The 23,551-nt window shown below is 37.4% G+C and overlaps 1 protein-coding gene across 2 annotated transcripts in view; it reads left to right on the forward strand.

Annotated features, from left to right (window-relative positions):
• Positions 1 to 23,551, forward strand: part of AATF (apoptosis antagonizing transcription factor) — a 118,048-nt gene that overhangs the window by 32,502 nt on the left and 61,995 nt on the right. For both annotated transcript variants that reach the window (XM_075195715.1, XM_075195716.1), the window contains exons 5-8: positions 12,446 to 12,560; positions 13,737 to 13,935; positions 14,039 to 14,206; positions 19,682 to 19,759. In XM_075195715.1, the coding sequence (XP_075051816.1) occupies positions 12,446 to 12,560; positions 13,737 to 13,935; positions 14,039 to 14,206; positions 19,682 to 19,759 (560 nt within the window). The remainder of the gene's footprint in view (positions 1 to 12,445; positions 12,561 to 13,736; positions 13,936 to 14,038; positions 14,207 to 19,681; positions 19,760 to 23,551) is intronic.

Genomic DNA, 23,551 nt, shown 5'->3' on the forward strand with positions numbered 1-23,551 from the left:
GATTCAGACAGCATAGAAGATCATACGTATATAATCGGTTTTTTTTTATCACTTTTGGCCTTGTGTCTTTAGTTTGATACTGAAGGGTCAGACATGGATTGTCTCTTGGTTCGGTCCATGTCTATCATGGTTGGTGCTTGCCCCATTTGTGAACTCTGTCTCAGACAAAAAGCAGAAGACAAACTGTTAGACATACTTTAGAGAGTGAGCAGGATAACTGGCATTTCTGCAATTTCCCTGCATTTTTCCTACAAAGACAGACAATATACAAACTGCAAAGGCTCAAAACCAGGATAAGTGGCAGTCAGAACTGAAAAAGACATTCCGGATCAGCAACAGGATGTAAATTAGCAGACAGATGGTGTCACGTTAACAGCCAGAAATCAGAATATCAGGAAGATCCTGTTCCAGAACATAACAAATATTCATACTTCAGGTTAGGAATAGACTACACTGATTTAATATTTATCTTTCAGGTAGCTTTAACCTGTAGGTAAAGTTGGTTTCTGCGAAGCTATTTTTGTTTTTGCAAAAAAAAACTCCTGTTAGTAAATGTAATGAAAGTAGGAAAATTTAATAATAATTTTACTCTGCAGTCGCAAACAACACTCATGTAATGTTTTGTCCTGCAGGAACATTTTCTGCCTTTTCCTCTAACATCTCTCCAGCTGTGGTGATTTATTTAAATTGCATGAGGCAATTTTTATTTGCTTGTTCGAACAATGGTTGTTTTGCTTTTATATTTTTTTTCAATTTTTTATTTTTTTTTTGCCTTTTTTTGTTTAGCAGTACATTAAGTTACTTGTGTAAGGTTTTCTGTTTAATAGAGGTTTATACTGTGCATAATGTCTAAAGATTGCAGTGAAAATTTAGTTTGTAGACAAGATCGTTTTGATACCCTTCAATGCATGCATAGTTGAAGACCTATGCTTACATATTAGCAAGAGCTGTGCTAAATCTCCCAATTTAAGCTTTTATTAATTTTCATTGAGAGCGAAACTAAAATTTATAGTGCATGGTATAGCTCAGTGTTAGACTATGCATGGGCAGCTATGTTTTCTTGGATCCACACAGGTCAAGATCTGAATATATCCTAGGAAGAATTTTTTTTATCAATATCACCAACCCTGTTTAGTGCTGCACAAATGCATAATGTAAAAACAAGAGAAAAATACATCACAGAAATTTGTTTGGTATTCAGAATATTAACAGCACAACTACCCTTGACAGAAGCAGTTAAATTGTAACTTCTAAGGGCCTATACCCACTTGAGATGGCATTATTGTATATGAGGGGTAAAGCTGAGGGCATTATCAAGGGTGACTCCATGGCAGTGGGCTTGGGTGACAGGAGAGAGCATTATGTTGTCAACCAAGAGGGAGATATTGGGAGGGACAGCAACATTGGCGGGAGGAAAGATGATGAGCTTGGATTTGGAGATGTTGAGCTTGAGAAAGCACTGTGAAATCAAAGTAGTTACAGCTGGAGGGAGCAGAGGAACTTGGAGGGGACAGGGTCAAGTGGACCTGTTGTAGAATAGGAGAAGGAGAGCAGAATGAGGTTCTCAGACACATTTACTGGAGTGTAGGAGCCAAGAGTGGCAGAGTGATAGAGTGGACGGGTGGGGGAAGGTGTGTCTAGCGAGAGCAGATATCATCATAATTTATTTATATAGCGCCACTAATTCCGCAGCGCTAATATCATTCTGGATAGAGTCAATCTAGTCTTTGAATCAGGTTAAGAGCAGAGATAAACAAGGGGGGAGGAGGTGGGGGAGGATACAGTAAAATATTAATAGTAGTGAAGAGGTGTCTGAGTTTATTGGACAGGGAGGAGATGAGGGATGTGAAATAGGTTTGTTTAGCAAGAGAGAGGGCAGAACAGTAGGAGGAAAGAATGAATTTAAAGTGAACGAAGTCCGCAACGAAGCGGGATTTCCTCCACTGGCGTTCAGAGGAGCGAGAGCACTTTTGGAGGAGGTGAGTGTCAAGGTTGGGGTTGAGATTGGCGGAAATGGAGTGGGGTGGCTGGGGCTGCATCAAATTATGCAAGTGCAAACCACATGTGTTTATGCATGCGTCCAATAGGATTTTAATATGTGTTTCATATATGTTTTATATATTCACTGGCATTTGCGAACGTCCCCAACACACTAGCTGTACAGAGCTTTTTTCATTAATTTCATTAGCTCATTTCAGTGGGACTTTACAGGATATGTGCTCAATGTTGAAGTCCCACTGAAATTAAAAATAGTCTTAGCCCAGGCTGGTTTCCACTATTAACAAGGACACCCGCAACGAGGGGTCCCCCTTTTATATATAACAAATATTAATTTGTTAGTTTTGTAAAGCAGCAGGAATCTTCTTAATATGTAATCCAAGGGAAACATTTTTTTAATCCATAAGATATTGTTAGCAACCTGGCACTAATTGACGATGCACTGAATTGACTGGAACTCCTTTTAAACGCCAATCACAAGCATTTTGCAACAGTAGCTGCTATGAAAGGAGTCCCTGATTTAAGCTGACTTTTTAGTAGAGACTAATTGAATCTTATTGGGGGGGGGGCAATTAACAATGCTATGAAGCTCCATTCGTGGGGTGTCTACATGTAGCACACAAGTCCATTGAAATTAATGGTAAAAGTACTGCACATGCCTGGCGTAACTATGGACATTACAATATACCTCCACAGAGATGTAGGGACTTTTTCAGGTGCGGACATATGCTTCTATTGCACTGATATGGAGCAAGCAGCACCAAAAAGTAGTAATTAAATAAAAGTGCACAGCGCAAATACATGGAGGCACAAGTATGAATGCAAAATGGATATGGTCTCCTAGATGAGAATTATAGTCATTTTTGCATGCTCTTATATTTGCTTTACAAGTGTAAGTCAAATATAGTATTTAAACCCCAGTGGGCAAGGGCTGAAAAATTACTTCAAATTACATAGAGTATACAGGGTAACGTAAGTGCACTTGTCCAGTTATAGAGAATAAGAACAAAAACTGAGAATTGCTTTCAGAAAATAGGTGTACCTACCCTTGATGTTATGCAGTGGCGCTGTATAGTTTCTCATGGCTGTTTAATTACTTTAAATGCTAATCTATCATAACGATGTTTAAAGACGTGCACCCTATCCCAACCGTTATGTGGAGGCCGAGTATTATGGGATTCCCTTCCCTTACCTTGTCCTCCAGACACGATTCAGGTTCTTTTTTATTCGGACATCCGGTGGTCAGGAGATAAATACCTCAATGAAAGGGACAAGGATCGGTCAAATAACTTGGGTTTATTAATAATGCGGTAAAGATAATTTTGGTAAGCAACCGCGCCACTGACCCCTTCAACTCAATGGCAATGACAAAATATTAATTTGATCAACATAGAGCACAATAGCATTTAACATATAATAACAATAAATCAATTTTCAGGTAAATCACATAACATTAACATCATCTAAAACATTTGCTGCACCAATATTATCCCTGGTAACGTTACTATATTTTACACTCAGTCCTGGGTTGAACTGTGCACAGGAATTTAGTAGAAGTGCTGCACGTGGTTGGGGCCCATAAATTACTTTTTCACGCCAAATAAACTGATGATCTTTTGTATTACACAGTCTCTTTTGTATTACACAGTCTCTTTTGTGTGTATTCACAGACCTCTCTATTTTCTCTCCTCTCACACTGTTCTCAGTACATAGCTCAGTCTGTTTAGTGTGATATTACAGATCTCTATACTGCTTATTTGTTTTCAGTACTTTCCTTTTTACTCACACCTCTCTTTGGCTCACTTCTTATCTTCTTCTCTTCTTACACTTCACTTTTAATCTGCTTATAGATCACTTTGTCCGATTTTCATTCTGTCCCTATTTTTCTCTCTGTCTATGCAGACACAGGGATCTCTCTCCCTCAGAAGTCTAGAACTTTCCTCTTCCCACTGCCTTCTGGGAGTTCACAGTTATTACCAAAGTTAGTGGACTTGTTGCTATGCCACACACTCCTCCTTCCTGTTACTCCCGGCAACCACCAACCACTCCCAACTATCACTTCTCCCTAAAGAAAATATATATATATATATATTTTTTTAAAATCTTTATAAACACTTTTAACAATTAACAAATTAAATTAACAAATTAAAAACATATAGATACACCCCAGGGTACTCAGATTTTGGGGCACCACACATTCACCAACTCTTTCCCCCACTCCCTAGGAAGAGGCAGGGAGCTGTCTCGTGATAAATGGACATGGACTCCCCACAAATAACCTCATTGGTATGGGAACTCCTAAGGAAGACTTATGCTAGGTCCTCACCTTTTTGTTCGCTCTAGCTGCACATTTCTGAAAAATATACGTCTGTGATTTCATGTAACTGGGTAAGAAAAAAAAACCAAAACACATTCTTGTCATGGAAGTATGCTGTGTCAAGGTAATGTGCTACATGTTCTGAATCACAACTTTAGGGCTACAAGAAGCAGTTAATTTTGTGCATCCAATTAAAGTGGGCCTTGCACATTGAATTAACATTACCCAGCAAGTTACCTGTTCCACATTATATTCATATGCAAGTATTCAGGACAATACATTCAACATCCAGTCACAATGTGCAGAAATAGAAGACTGGAAATTAAGGGAGAGAAATGAAAAGGTGATGGCAAAATATCCAAAAGGTCACCTCCCTTCCCAATACTAATACTTTGATGGGGGGTTCTGGCATTCTCATATAGCTGGGTGCTCTGCTGATCATTTTCGCATCGGGATTAGGCATGTTGGTGTATTTTTTTATGTTGGTCAGAAGAAGAATAGACCTGTCCTTGCCTCTTCTCCTCTCTATCATAATCCTTTTGTCCTCCTGTTGCATCAGTGTTAAAGGATACAAATGCTTCTAAATTACAGCTAGAGATCATTTCATCCTGACCTTATTTATGGGATACACATTATCAAACACATTGTGGGACTTTTGTGAAAACAATTTCACAGGTATTAGTGAAGAAGAGGTGGAGTTGCCAATGCCAACCAATTTGTGGTGTTGGGGGGCTGGGAACATTTTGCTTTATTTTGTTTAATTTAATTACTCTGTCTCATCCATTCCACTGTGTATCCCCCTGTTTTATATACAATTATGTATTTTAAGAAATATATGGGTCTAAATGTTAAAAGCTTATTGTTATTCTGAGTTTATAATCTGTCGTGCTTTAATAATTTTTCCTTATGCCTGGGTAGGCCGCAAGTTGCACAATAATCACTCTCAGCTTTGTAATCAATGCCCAAAGTAATAGGATTCCTCTGGCCACTGGCAATTAATAAATTTGTGTCTCTTAAAAAAAAAAAAAAAAGAAGAAGAAAAAAAACACACAAAAAAAACCACTAGCAAGTCGGGTCTGAAATACGACTGACTGGTTTTCCTTATTTGCATATTTATTGCAGTGGAAAAATTCTTACCGAATGATTGATGTCAGCCCTGCCTCTTGAATTCCAAGCAGCACATTATTATGAAATGAAAAATGCCGGCCCTAGAGTTGATTAAAGTTGAAGACGGTGGAATCTGTGTTTTTTAAGATTGTGGGAGAATTAAAGGCATATATTAATGGATGTTGACAAGATGTGAGCCAACAAAAGCAAAGCAAAGGATTTGCTTGAAAAGATTTAATCAGATGTGTTTCTTGGGGGATTAATTGCTGGGGATGACCAGTGCAATTGGTAGTCTTTGTGGATTTAAATGATAATTGTTCTTGAGGTAAGAAATGGAGGTAGGAACATCAGCAAAATAGACATACATGTTTTGTAACTAATTTGTTAGAGGTTGTGCCTGGAAGCATTTTTCCTTTTTTTTTGTCTTAGGTACATGTTTGTAAACACTGCCTTCAGGTTTGGTTTGTTAGATACCATGAGTAAATGCAATAAATAAGTAAATATAAACTAAATATAGAATATGTTTTATATGTCTCACTATTGTCTTAATTTCTGTGACCATGTAGAGTTATTCTCCTTCATTTATAAAAGTGCCAACATAATAAACCGCACTGTACACAGGGCTGGATTAAGGGAATGGGGGCCTCCATTCCCCCGTGAGGGCCCCCCCGTGATCTGAGCTGCGCCCCCCCCCCCCCCCTGGTGAGCCGAGCCGCCCCCAAGGCACTTACCTCCTTCTCCTGGCATTACAGTCCTTCTCCAGCGCGCTGTATGCTCTTTACAGAGGAGATCTCATGAGATCTCCTCAGTAAGGAGACTAGAGCGCGCCGGGGAAGGACTGCAGTGAAAGTGCTCAGCAGCATTGATCGGGCCGGAGGCGCCCCCGCCCCCGACCAATCAATACTGCTGCTGAGCACTTAAAAGGGCCCCCTGGATGCCCGAGGCCCCTGGGCTGTAGCCCAGTTAGCCCTATGGTTAATCCGGCCCTGACTGTACATCAAGGGCATCATGATACAAATTACATACAATGACCTTAAATAGAGTGTAAAGATAGTCCTGTCCAAATTGGCATACAATCTAAGATATGTTAGACACAATTGATATATAAAATAACAGAATAACCATTTTATCTGTTGGGGGAGGAAAGTGCATGTGACTTCTGTAAGGCAGAAACATTATCAAACATCAACATTGAAGCAATCCTTGGCAATTGCCTTTTTTTTCGTAAATGCACCCACCAGTGGTGTGGTACGGTTGGAATGAGGGGAGATAATTAAAGGTGGAGACATGAAACTTTGAACTAGTCATTGTAGGTATCTTAAGACAGTCGGCTGCTGACAACCCTGACTGTTCCTCATCATTGTTCTTAACCAAACCTTCTTTGTGTACTGGTTCTGTAGAAGGCTTTTGAGTTGAATGAGAACTTTGTTTAGTAATAGTTTAATGGCATCCAGGCCAAGAGCCCTTCCTCCCTCCGGATCCTTCTTGAATTTGAAAATGATTGTGCTGCATAGCCATCTGTGTGTCCCTGGCCATATTGGACATGATACATTCTTCCTCCCTCACCTCATGGTTATACACCGTTTAGAGTAGCTGTCTGATTGATGTTTTTCATTGGTACCTTGCTCACTGTTGGGCATAGAGCCAGGGCACTTGGTCCTCCATGTTCACAGATAATTAGATCATTTAAACAACCTTGGTGTTGGCAATAATAATAACAATAATAAGCAGAGTAGTAACCCGACAGTGTAGGTATTAAGTATTGCATAACACTTTATATACACTTCATAAAACCAAAGTAACCCAGCTTGAAACATTGTTGGTACACAATCAACCTGCAACACTGCTTTTAAAATGTAATCTATGCTATTGTACTCCTTATCTAGAGTATGGACATGGTTTAGCATAGATATATCTATTCTCATATGTTTTCCCACATAGATCATATGCATTGATTACATCCATGGGCAGATTCTCTTAAACTCAATTTGGGCTCCCAATGCCAATCTGGGAAACACTGTAATCCCAAAGTAAAAGGTGATTCCTCTCTAGGTACATATGGGTGATGTTAAATGTATAGGTAGCCTATGTGATCTCTTATCCAAAGGGTTTAGAAAAACAGATAATGTCATGCACACAGATTTATGATCACCTTTATCTGCCTTTACATACATACACTATGAGGAGCACTGATATCACAGGTCTGCGAAATTTAAGGTATTGAAAGCTTTTTTAATAATACTTTTATATTCTTAATTATACTCCTGTGTACATTAAGAAATAGTATATAAAAAAAATTACCACATCAGATTTACCTATCAGGGGGTTACATACATTTTTAAGAAAAAACAAGAAGTTTAATTGTTCTTGACATATTTATTGTGAAATACAAAGAAGTGTAGATGATATCACTGTGTTTTTGTCTTAATTACATAGTAAAATAACAATAAAATCAAACAATAATAGAAACAATACCATAATTATTGAAAACATTGTTAATATCTTGTTCTTTTGTCTTCAAACTTCGTTTTGTCGCTTTTTGCTTATAAGTTTTTTTCTGTGTCTTCTTTGTGTATCATCCAGCAGTAGTCAGCCATCATGCTGACGTTCCAACGACCTTGGTATCTTCTTTCTACATCTTTAACGTCTTGGTGGAACCGTTCACCCTGTTCTTCACTGTAGTCTCCAAGATTATTCGTGAAATTCTCAATATGGGAAGTCAAAAAATGTACCTTTAAACTCATATTGCAGCCAAGGTTTCTGTAACTATTAAGCATTTCCCTGATAATTTCTTTGTAGTTTGGATCATTGACATTGTCTAAAAATTTTGAAATCACTTGTTTGAACGATGTCCACGCCAAAAGTTCCACAATATTCCTTACACGCCCGAAATGTTCGTCTTTTTTTAACTTTCTAATGTCAGGGCCTGTAAAAATGCCTTCTTTCAGTCTAGCATTGGATATATTAGGGAATTTGGTACAAAGATATTGAAAGTTTCTCCATCTTTTGGCAGTGCTTTTACAAATTGTTTTCATCAGTCCTAATTTTATATGTAGAGGTGGAAGAAAAACTTTATTTGGATCTACTAAATAGGATTTGATATTATTTTTTTCCAATTTCTAAACTTTTGAGCTTGCCAATTGTTTATTTGACAATATAATTTTTTAGCTCTGCTATCTCATTCACAGAGAAAACATGGGAATGTATTCTTATGTGCTCACCTTGTAATTGTAGTTGTTGTGTGTGTGTGCAATGTTTCTTTAGACCAGGGGTGTCCAACCTTTTAGCTTCCCTGGGCCACATTGGAAGACGACGAGTTGGTTTGGGCCGCACATAAAATACAGCAACACTAACGATAGCTGATCATCGAAAAAACCATAGAAAACATAGTTAACATATTAAACTTACTTAGAAATGAAGTTAGTAAGAGTTAGGAAACCTATTGCAGAATCATGATTAAAGCAGTAGTCCCATTACCAGCTACAATTTAACTTACCTGCATCTGCCCCTTAGTGGGGTTCGGGGAATTAAATGCCAATAACTAACTTTTTTTTCCTCTCTTTCTGCACCCATGAATCATTTTTTTTATTGACCAGTTTGAAATGGTCACCGATATAGGTAGCATCAGGAGGACTAATAGAAATTTACAGAGATTTAAAGATTGGGTGGCGGGAAAAATGGCTCATGGAGCAGCCTCCGATGAGGGTAACAGTGGGTGATATTTTCACCCTACTCAGCACTGCACATTTAAAATGGTTTAAAATATTAAAAATACAATTATCTCTTAATATTTATATTAGATACATACAGAGAACACAGCTAGTTCATAATTGCATGGTGCAGAAAGTCCAAATTCAGAGTAACAACAATAAGATACTGGATAATCTTTCACTGCTGCTGATAGTTCGCGGGGGTGACTTCTCTGTGCTGCGCTACGCAATGGATGGCGGGTGTGATGACGTCACCCCCGACATTCACTGCGAGCGCCACACGGAGGAGGAGACCAGGGACGGAGCCGGAGCGCCAGCTGACGTGACTGCAAGGTAAGTATTTTTTTATTATTTTTTTCCTCAGCGCTGCCCCCTTGCCACAACCAAAACTCCTGCTGGGCCACATTTACAGGCATGCTGGGCCGCAGGGTTGGATAACCATGCTTTAGACAGTATGAGGTTTAGGCCCTTTGTAAATTTCAGCTCCAGGCCCATGTGGACCTTAGTCTAGCACTGGTCTGGGGGAAGTTTTATAATGAGAACTAAATTACAACATTCTATACTACCGACTGAATTCATTTAAGACAATGTTTTATAATAAATGTAGGCAGAATACATTTATTATTTTAAAGAATATGAAAAAAATTACTTGTTCATAAATACACGTTTTGCAGAAAAACGTGATGTGATATGCAAAATCGGGAGTCATTTTTGTGTTCAGAAGCCGAAAATCTTTAAGTATCACATAAATTTGTTAAAAAAGCTTTTTCATCGCAAACCTTAATTAACTGAATGAAGAAGAGAATGTTAAAGGCAGTGGGAGGAAGTCAGTGGTAAATTCTAAATGTTTATTAGTATAATTTAAGCATGGTGATCCAAATAGTGGAAAACCTCTTTATCCAGAAAGTGTATCACATGTTTTTTGTATGCCATTCACAAGTGTCTATGCAAAATTTGATGGACTATGGCAGAACTACAGATGTCAGAATTAGTGATAAAGGTGTTATCAGGGTTACTGCACAATGTAAAACTGAGGTCTGTGATTTTCTAGCAAGTTTATATGCGGTTTAAAAAAAAAAAAAAAGGTCCTACATTTTCTCATATCAAAATCTGCAAAATTATTATTTCATCTTCTATATTTCAGTGGGCGTTCTAGGAAGACTGGTAGGTTCTCATGTGAAAATGTTATAGGTTTTGGGGCAGCAAAGACAGCTGGATGTTTGAAATACACACTTTTTTTTAATAGTATAAATACATAAGGAGATGAAATCTAGCTTAGGGACAAGGAAGGGGGGGAGCTGCCTTTATATACTGTCTGGGGTTGTTTACTAACTAGAAGGGAATTTACGCCATGACAGCCATATTACAATGGGTATTTTGTGGAAAAGGAATTACCGGTAACTATAATTTGCTATTTTTCACCTCTGCAATAAGCACTGTCCTATTGTCCTGGATACTTACAGAGATGTCATTTTACACACAGGTATTAACACTTTAAAAGCAAGAAATTACTCATTAAAGGGCAGTTAAGCTTAAAATACAAGCTGCCTTTTAAAAAATAGCAATAACAATCACATTTTAGAAGTAAAAATTTCAGTAGCTTATCAGAACTGAAAATATTTGAAATCATGAATGGAGATGTTTTCATGTTCACAGGAGGCTTCCTGTCAGTAATTCTATTGAAAGATATGGACACCTGTTTCTATGTGTTGTAGAAAATGGCTGATACCAGAGCACAATAGTTTACACTCAGCTACATGGCATCTGTTAATAGAATATCAAGTTCAAAATATGGGAAAATCTTACCATTTAAATGTCCAACATCTGGCCACAATTGTATTATGCAATGTGTAGTATTAATAGAGCTGTCCCCAAAATTGCCACACTTTCCCAACCTCTTTTTTGACACCCCCCAAAATACTACAACTTTTTAGTTCTTCTTGGAGCTTTACAGGCAGTTATCCATTCACAATGTAGTTAGTTGGTAAATGCAGCGTAAATGGACCTCAAAATAGAGAAATCTGTTGATCAACATGAAGAATGCTTTGTCTATACTCGCTGGACAAACCAAATATAGAACAAGAGTCATTGCAATAAAGGTCTGTCTAGTGAATATAGTCAAAGCGCCTCCTCAGTGATTACCATTTTTTGAGATCCTCTCAGTGGAGAACTGTGTGGTTATCAGAGACAGTGTGCAGGTCAGAGGTAGGTCTAAGAGGGCGAGAAGGAGAGTATGTTTGAGATTTGAGATGTATGAAGGAGTGGGGTTGTTGAGGGCTATGCAGGTAAGGGTGAGTAAATTGAATTGGATTCTGCTGAACACAGGGAGCCAGTATTAGGGATTTGCATAGTGGTGCAGGAGATGTGTAGGCAGGAGATAAGAGAATGGATCAGCGTTTTGGTAGCATCTTGGGTAAGAAAAGGCACTAAAGGAGAAGTTTGATAGGCAGGAAGTAAGCCAGGAAAGAATTGTCACAAAGGCCAATAGAGTGATGGTTATGTAAAAGAGGGTGATCTACAGTGTCAAAAGCAGCAGAGAGGGCCAGCAGGATGGATATGGAGAAATGACCCTTAAATTTCTTCTGTAAGTAGATTATTGATCACTTCTGTGAGAGCAGTTTCAGGGGAATGTTGAGGGCGGAAGCCTGATTACAGAGCTTCAAAAATGAAGGAAAGTGAGATGGTAGTTTTATTTTATATGCAGAAGTGCTCAGACAGATTCAGTCCTTAGCTGCACGCTTACATGAACTAATAAAAAAGAAATTTGGTGAAGTCTGAATGAGGCAATGTACAGTGAAGCCTCATGGCATTTGCTCATGTTATGTTATTTCTGGTGTGAACAAGTACAAGCCATTGTGAAACTTTCAGTATAGGCCGCACAACTTTGCCAGCTTGTATAATGGCATGGGAGGTTATTTATCCATGCCCACTATGGCTCTGAAAAGCCATTAATAAATGATACAGGGGTATTTAACTTGTTTTCTGTCTGCAAGTGTCATTTAATTGTTATTCTCTTACAGTTGTGTACTAAGTATATTATTGCTCATTTAAAAGAGTGGAAACTGTATTGTATGAAAAAATATTAATACATGATATGTATTTTGTGTTTGTAAAAAGAGGATAATGGGCACGTGCCCTACATGTCATGGAGACTTTTGTTTAGAGTTGTGACCCTAGGTTCTCCTGATCTAGTACATGATAAAGGAATAGTTTAAGTTCCCTTTTAACAATCAACCGTTTCAAAAAGTTCACTAATAAATATTTTAAGCTCACCAATATTTTAATACCAGATTATTTAAAATTTGCTTTTTAGACTATAAAGCTCTGAAGGAATTAATGAGGTCTCTGGTCCAGTTGCAAGATGAGCTACTTTTCCAGTTTCCAGAAACACGGTACCTAATAGATGGGAAGAAATGCAATGCAAACAGGTAAAGTCATAAAATATTTTGTCAATATTCCGCTGCTGTAGCAAGCTTCCGTTTACTTTGTAATTGCGTTTTGGTCACCACATTGTCAAGTAAAAAATACAGTGCCAAGTAAAATTATAATGTATTTTGAAATCAGTATCATTTGGTAAATAGGGTTCCCTCACCTTCACCCTACATTTAGACACAAAAATCGGGACAGTTGTGAGGTATGCTACTAACATCCATAGTACTTAAACACAACAAGGGGCTTCCACTATTACTACCCAAAGAGAACCTTACTACTAGTCCACTGAGCATTTGGAAATACTTTATTCAGTGACTTCCACCAACCTATTGCATACCTTCCAACTGTTAGATATTCAAAATTGGGTAATCCTGCCCAGGGGAGGGCTGGCAAAATTCAGGCCAGGGGGCAGGACTCAACTCAGCAGCCTATTTTAAAGGGACAAAAATGCAGGTGGCCAAGTGACCCAGCCCAAGGTAGCCCACTATGGTACCGGCCCAGGGGACAGATGCCCCCCAGCCAAGCCTGCCCTGATCTGCCGCTTTTGAGGTCTGCATATCGGAACAGCTAGGAGATATGTTACATCAATATCCAAGGTACTTAAAAAGGAAGTTAGCCTGGGGATTTGAACCAGGTCCCTCACTATCACTGTTCATCTGGCTACTTGCCCACCCAAATTATGTGTGTATAATAAATATATATATATATATATATATATATATTTTATAATTTTTTAAAACATTTTATTGCTTGCTTTTTGTGGGATTTTTTTTACATTGTGGTTTTGTCCTAGGATTTTCATAGCTTGCTTTCCACGACTTTAGGAAGTGTACCCTCTATGATTTCCCCCCCCCCCTGAAGCCAGGCAGAAAACTGATTTATGAGCTACCATTCCCTAGGCTGTTTTCTCCGTTTTAAATGTGTTGGAGTCTGTTAGTAATAAGTATCACACATTTGTATGTAAAAAGGGCTTTCATCTTGGAGTGAAGGGTGCATTTTTTCACAAGTGTATATACCTCTCGTATGTAGCTGTATGTCTATGTTTTAAACAAATGTATTTATTTTATACAATAGATGATGATGACCTATTTCACACATGCCATGCCATGATTTGGTTACTTTTAAAACTGAACTTGCTAAATTCTGTTGTGCACAATTATGTTTTATATCAGTGATGAGGAAATCCCTAGTGAAGATGAGATGGAAAAAGATGATTCTGAAATACAAAATAAAGGCCCTCTTAAACGGAAGTTACAAGTTAAAGAATATCCAGACTTCATGGCAAAACGGTTTGCAGATTTCAGATCATACCGAAATACCACTTTACAAAAGTGGCATGACAAGACAAAGCTTTCTGGTAAAATAGGCAAGGTAGGTGTTATTAAATGGGGTTATGATATTCTGGTTTTATTTTAAAGAGATCAAAATTTTAATCTGACTTAATGTGTTTTTCATGTTTTGTGTTTATTTTTAGGGATTTAGCAGCTCTGAGCGTTCCATATTGATGCAAATAGAGCAGATTATGAGTGACAAGGAGAGGCTACAGAAACGCACGCAGACCAAACGTTCACTTTATAGCATTATAGGAAAATCTCAGCTAGAGTCTCCACCTATGCCAGCGTATACCTCTGATGAGACAATGGTATGAATATTATACTTTCTATGTAGCATTATCCGTTTATTGCTTTACAGATATGTCATAAAAGTAATAGCTAATCTACTAGATATTTCAGTTATTTAGAGCAAAGGAGCATTTAAATACCTGGATGGGAGAATGCATGTCTTTTTTTTTTTTTGTTAAGGCCAAAAAAATGAAATGTTTGCTTCTAAGATATGTATCTGACAGATGTGGTGAGATGGTGATTGGTATAATGTTTATATACAATTGTTCATCTAAGATGAACATTTTCATAACTGTATGGAAAAAGAACATCCACAAGTGATCTAGTTGCCGATATGAAGTGCTACTCCAATGCCTCTTGTAAATGGCCAAGGGTGTTTCTGCTTGCTCATTATTGTTCCATTTCTAAGCAACCTTTCCGTACTTCATAATAAAGTGTTTTCACATATTGCTCATTATAGTGACGCAGAGGAAATTGGTGCACTGTGGATTCTGTGAATCTGTTAGTGGTTGTTTTGCTACTGTAAGCCAGAAGCTGAGCTTTATGCTGAAATGCGCTATTAAATTGGGTATAAATGATCAAAACACTATCCCTATGCTGCAAGATGGAAAGTGCCAGTTTTGGAGAAATCTATTAAATGATGATATATTGTACTTTCCTTGAAAGAGTTCATTTTCTTTTCTGTTCTATACCCGCATGCATACCAAAATAGCCCTTGAGAAGTCATTTGCACTGAGCTCGGAGATCTATAAAGCGCTCACCAAGTCATAACAGTTTGACTATAAACCATAAGAGCATAGTGTGTTGAGAAGCCCTGGCACAATTGGTTCTAGACCGAAGAAGGGATTATTGAAGCTTTGTTTTATTTTGCTTTTCTTCTGTTTCCTTTGATAGAACCATTTAGCAGATATGCATCAAGTAAGCAAATGTTAGGCAATGCAGAAATTATTGCAAAAATAGAATAATCATCAAACTTGTGTGGCAGGTCATATACCCTGTAACAAGTTGTTTTGTTCTCAGAAATCTTTTTGTTGTTTTTCCATACTGGCATTTACATTGTATAGTGGTAAACGCCAGAAAGTCCTGCACAATCTGTTCCAGAAGCTCCATGAGGAGAAACTGTATATGTACATGACTGTAAATTGTCATTAAATTCAAGCTGCTAGAAGAATGCAAAATTCATGCAAGCATACATTGTAATGTAAATTAAATTTTTATTTGGCTAATAGAATATCAATGACAGGAGTATAAACTTTTTTTTACAATATTGCCTGTTCCAAACCATTAAACTAATTTATTCTGCAGCCCTCTCGTAGATTAGAACCTGCAGAAATCGTATAACAGCCGAGATGTGTGGCAGCATAAAGGTACAGGAGAGCACTCAAAGGCACAGACAGGATGGTTAGTGCAGATAAAACTTTGCCAATATCCGACTCAGATTAGAGCCCTCTGGTTGAACTAGCAGGGGCGTTAGCCCCGCTAGCAGGACAGACGAAGGGGAGATGATTGACCGAATCCTCAGCTGGTGGAGAAACTCCCACCTGTATGAGTCCTGTGTAAATGGTGCAGAGGTAATTCCGCTCTAATTACAAATAGATGGATGATTTACAAGCTCAAACAGATATGATGAAGACACTCAGTGAGAACCTTGACGCGTTTTCTGTGCTAACGAGCATTTTCAGTAGAAGGAAAAGGACTATCTGGTCTAATGAACCAGAAGGTTATTTATTCAGAATCAAAATCTAATTAGATAATTAATAAAAATGTGTGTTATAAAGAAAAATGCTTCACATCAAACTAAGCAACCAGGGAATGTGACTCTGATTAAAATCATTATTGTAATAAATAATAATATAAGAATAAAATCAATGGATCTCTTGTATAAATCAATAAATCAGAAATCAAAATAAAATTAATACATGAATTCAAAACAATTAATAAATAATGAATATTGTGATATATATAATACAATATAAACAAAAAACCACAAGCACAAAACAGACTACATATGTAATATAATAATAAAGTTGTATGGAAAATATGTCCACTATAACTATTCGATTGGCTTCATATAAAGATCTAATATTAAGATGGACGAACAGCTAGAGCATCCGCCCAGCATGTCAATAATCAAAAACAGATCCTAAATGAAATTATACATTTTTTCAAATATCAAATAATCATTAATATAAACACCAGTTAAACAAAAAGGAATTGGTAAATAGCTTATAAAAAATAATTAAAAAGTAAATAAATAAATAATCTCATCTATAAATGAGTGGCTACTACGCTCTGTTTAATCAAAATTTAGATCTGTATACTCGTTTAAACCATCCGGTTTCAGTGTATTCAAGCAATGGATCCAATAGGTTTCACGAAGGCATAGGCGTTGAAGTCTATCACCTCCTCTAGCTGTGGAGAGGACTGACTCCCAATTCATTTATTCTGAAGGGTTATTATTATGACAAATGACGAGGAACACTATGATCTTGTTTTTTAGCCTTTATATTATGCCTATGTTCCATATACCGAACTTTTCTAGCTGTTCTACCAACGTATTGATACCCACATGAGCAGTAAAGCATGTAGACAATATATTCACTATTACCATTAATATATGATTTTATATGAACCTTTTCTTTAGTAGAGAAGGTATTTTTACAGTCTATAAAATTGCAGGTCGTACATTTCTAGCCCCAGACTTAAAGCATCCCACAATTCTTTTATAGTTAGGAGCAGATAACCAAGATGAAACAATATTGTTTGAACCAGAGTTCTGTCATTTTACATAGTGACTAGGAGCCAGATAATTACAAAGATTTTTAGCTTTCCTGAAAAATATTTTGGCTTTTGTTCCCAATATAGGTTTCAACAAAGGATCTAAGCATAGAATATTGAAATTATGATTAAATAATGGTTCAAGTTCAAAAGGAGAGGACAAGGATGTTTTAAATTTATGAAGCTTATTAGTAGTTAATAGGTCTTCTCTATTTAAAGCTAGGGAAGACTGTAGCGAGTTTTCTAATAGAGGGATTGGATAATCTTTGTCTCTAAATATATTTACCAATTCTTGAGCTTGTTCTCTAAATGTTTTATCATTAGAGCAATTCCTCTGTAATCTATGCAACTGTCCAGATGGAATATTATTGAGCCAAGTCGTTTGATGATTACTACAATAATGGATATAGTTATTGGAATCAACCTCCTTCTTAAAGGTGGAAGATTCAATCTGATTGTCAACCAGCCTAAGGGAGATATCCAAAAAAATCTATTGCTAATGTCTTACAGTGACCAACAAATGTTAAATCCATAGCTCATAAAGAATCGCCCTTCCCCACGAAAAAGAGATCATCAATATATCTCATATACAGGACCAGGTTCGCAGCGAGGTTGCAACCCCAAATGTACTCATGTTCAAAAAAGCCCATATAGAGGTTGTCGAAACTCTGGGCGAACCTGGTCCCCATGGCTGTACCATGTTGTTGTAGATAATAACTTATCAAACACAAAATAGTTATGCGTCAAAATAAACTAAATAGATGACAGGAGGAATTGTTGATGAGCAGTTGAGATTACATTTTGATGATTAGGAAAAAAAGCCACAGCTTTCAAACCAAGATCATGTGGAATATTTGTATATAATGCCTGGGCATCACACATAATAAAAATATACTTGGGATCCCATTTTAGCTTTCTAATTTGTGTAAGAAAATGAGTTGTATCCTGTAAATGTGAGGGTAAGGAACTGGCCAAGGGTTGCAGGAAAGAATCCACATATGTAGACAAATTGGATGTCAATGATACAATCCTAGATGATATTGGGGGACTGGGGGGATTGTGAAGAGTTTTGTGTATCTTAGGGTGATGGTAATAGGTGGCAGTAATAGGATGAAGAGGATACAGAAAATCTCTAATTTCCTTAGTAATAATAGCTTTGTCTGAGTCCTGATTAGGTAATTCAAAAAACTCCTTCTTAAACCTCTCTGTTGAGTCCAATTTTAATGACTTACAGAAATTATTAGGATCATCTAGTTGTCGATGGGCTTCTTTCACATAATCTCCTACATCTTGAATAATTACCCCTCCTCCTTTGTCAGCAGCTTTTATGATTATTGATTGATCATTGGAGAGCTCCTTCAGAGCCTTCCTTTCCAATTCTGACAAATTGTGGCAATAGCGAAGATACTTTCGGTTCTTATCTGAATTTCCATCACATATCTCTCTCAATTGACATAAAATAGATTTGTAAAATGAATCTATATATGAACCTCTAAATTGAAGTGGATAAAAATTTGATTTTCTTTTAAATTTGGTCTGTGGGAGGGAGCTGTTTACATCAAAAAGCAGTGATGTCCCAGAGTCTATTGGGGACAGAGAGGTATCGCTGCTCTCCAAGGCCAACCCCTCCAGCATAGAAATGTATTCTGTATCATTATCATCCAACACTATAGGAGCACCCTCAAGTCCCTTTCTCTTAAGTTGTTTAGATGCAAAATATCTTTTACGACTGAGGGTGCGTACATAACGATTTAGGTGAATAAATAAATAAAAAAATTGGGATAACTAGATGGAGCAAATTTAAGTCCCTTCACCAATAATAGTAACTGTGTTTCTGACAGAACTCGGGAGGACAAATTGAATACTCCCTTTAGGGTTACCTTAATTTGGGTAGTTTTGTCCTCATAGTGCTGAATATTATGTCGGTGCTTTTTAAATTAAAAAAACAATAATAATAATTCTGGTGATAAGAATGAAAAGCAGAGTCCATTCTGGTGAATAGTATAGAGAGTACTGATTCTGGTGGCATTTGTACAATACAGAGACCATTCTGGTGGCTAATATGTAGCAGAGCGTCTCACCTGGTAGAAAGTGTGTAGCAGAACCCACAGAATCTCCTACAATGATGTACTCCCCATGTGCTATCCGCCAAATAATTCTTCAGCTGCCAGGAGCAGTCATTAACATCTAGCAGATGGCTCCTAACTCTCTGATTTATGTTAATAGTGTCAGGCAGGAAATTTTACAAGGGAAATTTTTAAACTGATTGGGGGTGCTCACGTTACCCAACCCACACCAATATGACTAAAATGCCATGCTTAGACATGGCAAGTGGCAGAAGCAGCACAAATATTGAAGGTGCACAATCACCTGTATGGCTGGCTCCTATGGTACAAGTAGATTGCGATCTGACACTACTAGCAAGTCAAATGGAGCGATGGGCTAGACAGTGCATTCCGCTTGAGCTGGGGGCCCAACTTTATAAATCTTGGAAGTTCGGTTCCCCTACATAGCTCCTCCTATGCCTCTGATGGTAGCCCTGGTGATAAATCTTATAACTGTGATTTTGCAATCCAAATTCTGGAAAATAATTTTAAGCTATAAATGCATATAATGTTTATTTATGAAGTAAACTTAATCAACTGAATAGTTGCTGACATTTACCGATGTTCATTCTTACAAATTTCTTGGCATAAGATATTCTCTGTTATTTTTAGGATGTACAGGGAAAATCGAACTCCCAGCTTAAAGAACTTGATGAAGAGATTTTTGATGATGATGATTTCTATCACCAGGTGAATTAAATCTTCAGTACTGTATGTATGTATATATATATATATATATATATTCAGTGAGTGCACAGTTTTAATGCAGACAATTTCTTCATTTTAACAGCTGGTTGCTGGCACTTCCTTTAGTACGCCATATTTCATTGTTGCTGTATACAGGACTGGTGCTACCATCTAATCTAAGGTGGCTTCCTATAGCAACAACATTTCTTGGGCACCTAAAACACTAAATGATTGATATTGTGTCATTGCTTGTTTTATTATTTGTACTTTTACAGGTGCCATCTGACTGCGTATCAGGGGCTCTATAGATTTAAATGAAACGCACACTCCATCCTCATTGTCTGACAGTGGGGAAGAGATAATTTAAATTATTACCTATAGTTCTGCTGCCCCTTTCTGTCAGCGGTAGCCTGTGAGTGTGGTCCCTGGCTGTAATGATACAGCCTGACATCTCACTCCTAAACTGATATGGAGGAGCAGCTGTGCTGAAAATTCCCTTCTGTGCCTCCTCCCCCTCCATCTAGGTAGGAAGGGGGAGCGGGTAAAGTGTCTTATTATCTTTCCTGCGGTCTTGGCTGTATATAGAAATGTGTAGATGGTTATTTATATATTATTTTGTGTCTAACCGATTTAACCACAAGAGAAAATAGATAAAGCCATAATAAAGGGAACAGCTACTAACGAACTTTGCCATATAACCCTGTTTATTAAGTGTTGGGTCTTGCTGCTGTACCAGAGGGCAGCCTGTAAAGAGTGTAGGTAAAATACTTGTCTTTACCAAGCCAAACTTCAGCAAAGCAGATATGCGAGTTCCATGTTTTGTTCCTCACAAGGATTTCTACAAAGGCCTGTATTGTGTTCATTTTTCTAATATTTCATTATGATACCACATGACAAAAGTGTGTCTATGGGCAGTATGCCTAAACTGATATAAAAATATTGACAACGGTCTAATTTAGGTACAAAATTTGTCTATTTTCCACACCTGACTGTATAAGAGTTACACTTGATCATACTAGCTATGAGCAAAATGTATAAATCATCTAAGAGAACATATATTTTCATGGTCCGTGTTATTAGGGAAAATCATGCACACTAGAGCAACACTTTTAAAAACGACACAATGTGCTATACAAATGTTACACATAAAAACATGCAGCATTACACTAGACCAACACCTCTAGAACACTCCAAAGTTTCTGAGTAGCAAGTGGTAATTTTGCCCAAGTTTTCGTGTGAAAAATTACTGTGCAAAAAACATAATTTCTCTGTGGTCTGTGAGCTATTTACATTTTGTGATATGTGACTTCAGTGTGAAGTGCCTCTGCTATCGAACTGTCATATTGCCTTGAACTTCACAAAAGCCTTTGACTGCCAGCATCGTAACATTTACAACGATGGTTGCCTTACATTTAGAAGGCCAGCATCATAAATTGAGCCATGAGTGGCAGCTGTGCAATTAAACGTAAGTGGCTGCAGGGGGCAACCTTGCTCACATGCAGGAAGGGATAGAGCACACAGACATAGTGATTTCTGACATTGCTGAATACTGAGATTGACATCACCCTTTTTCGGTCAACAGTAACCCCATCTCTTCACTGAGGCTTCCTGCTGAGAGAGAGGTGCTGGGTCTTTAAAGAGCCAAAATGCCTTTCCAAAGCAACCCCAATCATTAGTATCCATTCATATAGGCTGATCATTTGACATGCTTTTTCATGTAACACATGGCCTTCATTTTAGTATCACCAACATGTGTAGACCAAACTATTGATACAGTACATACACTTGGTATCTCGAAATATTAGGAATTACAAAATAAGATTAGACAAATATTTGTAGGTTAAATTATTTGAAAGTAGCAAACACTTGTTAAATGTGTTTTGTTTTTTTGTTTCCCTGTACAGAGGCTAATTTACAGTTTGGACATATGTCTCTTATTGTGTGTGAGATGGGGGCATTGCATAAGGTACACATTTTTCTTCCCCGCATTTGCACCAAAAAAGTATTCTAGCGTAAAGTCCCGCCGTTTCTTGCCAATAAGGGGGAGGCAGGGAGCGGACATGCGTAGACCAAGTACAGTAAGGGCATACTCACATTATTGCCACTCAATTAGATTTAGATGCAGATACACCTGTCAGGAGGCATACCTCTTGTGGGGGCTGGAGGGCTGGTATAACTGCAATGATGATAACCATCCGATTGGCTGTATGCAGATTGACCTTCAGCTGATAGTACTCCATTCTTTAGGATTGTAGCTATATTTGATCAGTTAATTAGAATAATTAGCTGCCATCTATTCACATTACTTACTTGTCATTTCCATATGGACTTCTGCAGGAAAGACTATTCCCATTTAATTTTTAAAGGACTAAACAACACATGTGGAGATATTGTATTGATTTTTTTTTTTTTTAATATGGTAAATGCAACTTTCACTTTTATTATTAAAACATTATTCTACACAACACGTATTTAAATGTGTTTTTTTACGTTATTAGGTTGTGTACAAATAGGGTAATGCTGCTTCTGCATTGGGTACGAACACATACGTCTAGCTCTTGAATATCCTACATTTCTGTCACACCTACATACACACAGTGATAAATACACCTGGCATAACTAATGCACTTTTTTTTTTCTTTTTTTTTTTTTCGAGTCTGCATAGCAAGTTGCATCTGACCTTACATACACTTTACACATGTACACAAATACGCTTTTTCTTGTATGCATCTTTTGCAAAGGTCCACTTCTAAATGAGCACAAATGGTACTGTTGATTGCAGGTTTTCACATATGTCCAATTATTGGCTTTTCAATCCCAACCAGAGGTTAGGACCAACTGCTGTCTTCAAAAAGAGATGACCGTCTGCCTCCAAACTTTGCTGCCTTGTGTGACTGCACACAGGACACGTTCTTAGGTGTACCCAACTCGATGGTATGCCGCTAAGCTGACCATAGGGAAGAGAGACGAAACTGTGCCAGAGCGTCCCTCAGCTGTGATTACAGACAGATCTGTGGGAATATTGGCTGTCTCTTCCTGAGAACGTGTCCTGTGTGTATATATATATATATATATATATATATATATATATATATATATATATATATATATATATATATATATACATATACACACACACACACACACACACACACACACACACACACACACACACACACACACACACACACACACGTGTATCTATAATATAAATGTCTAGTGGCGTGTGTTAGTCTGTCTGTCTGTGTGTGTGTGGAAAAAATAAAACCAAGCTGCAGTGCCACCTGCTGGGCAGAGTTATACACTGACCTACTAAATTCTTAGTGTGTGTGTGGAAAAAAAAATTCAGAAAGGGCTGAAATTTGGTATACTAAGATGTTTTTAATATGTTAATTTAATTTGTTAATTGTTAAAAGTGTTTATAAAGATTTTAAAAAAATATATATATATATGTCTTGAAGGAGAAGTGACAGTTGGGATTGGTTGGTGGTTGCCGGGGGTGACAGTTGGGATTGGTTGGTGGTTGAGGCCTGGGCTATGGCCCAAATGCATGACAAGAACGTTTTTAACACCTTAAGTAGCTTGATTTGACTAGAATGCATGAGTATCATGCACGGGTTAACTTGTGTATATATATGGGTGTATGTGTGTGTGTATATATATATATATATATATATATATATATATATGTGTGTGTGTGTATGTGTATATATATATGTGTGTATGTGTATATATATATATATATATATGTGTATGTGTATATATATATATATATGTGTGTGTGTGTATGTGTGA

Source organism: Mixophyes fleayi, chromosome 2 (assembly GCF_038048845.1).
Source record: "Mixophyes fleayi isolate aMixFle1 chromosome 2, aMixFle1.hap1, whole genome shotgun sequence".
NCBI classification, from domain to species: domain Eukaryota; kingdom Metazoa; phylum Chordata; class Amphibia; order Anura; family Limnodynastidae; genus Mixophyes; species Mixophyes fleayi.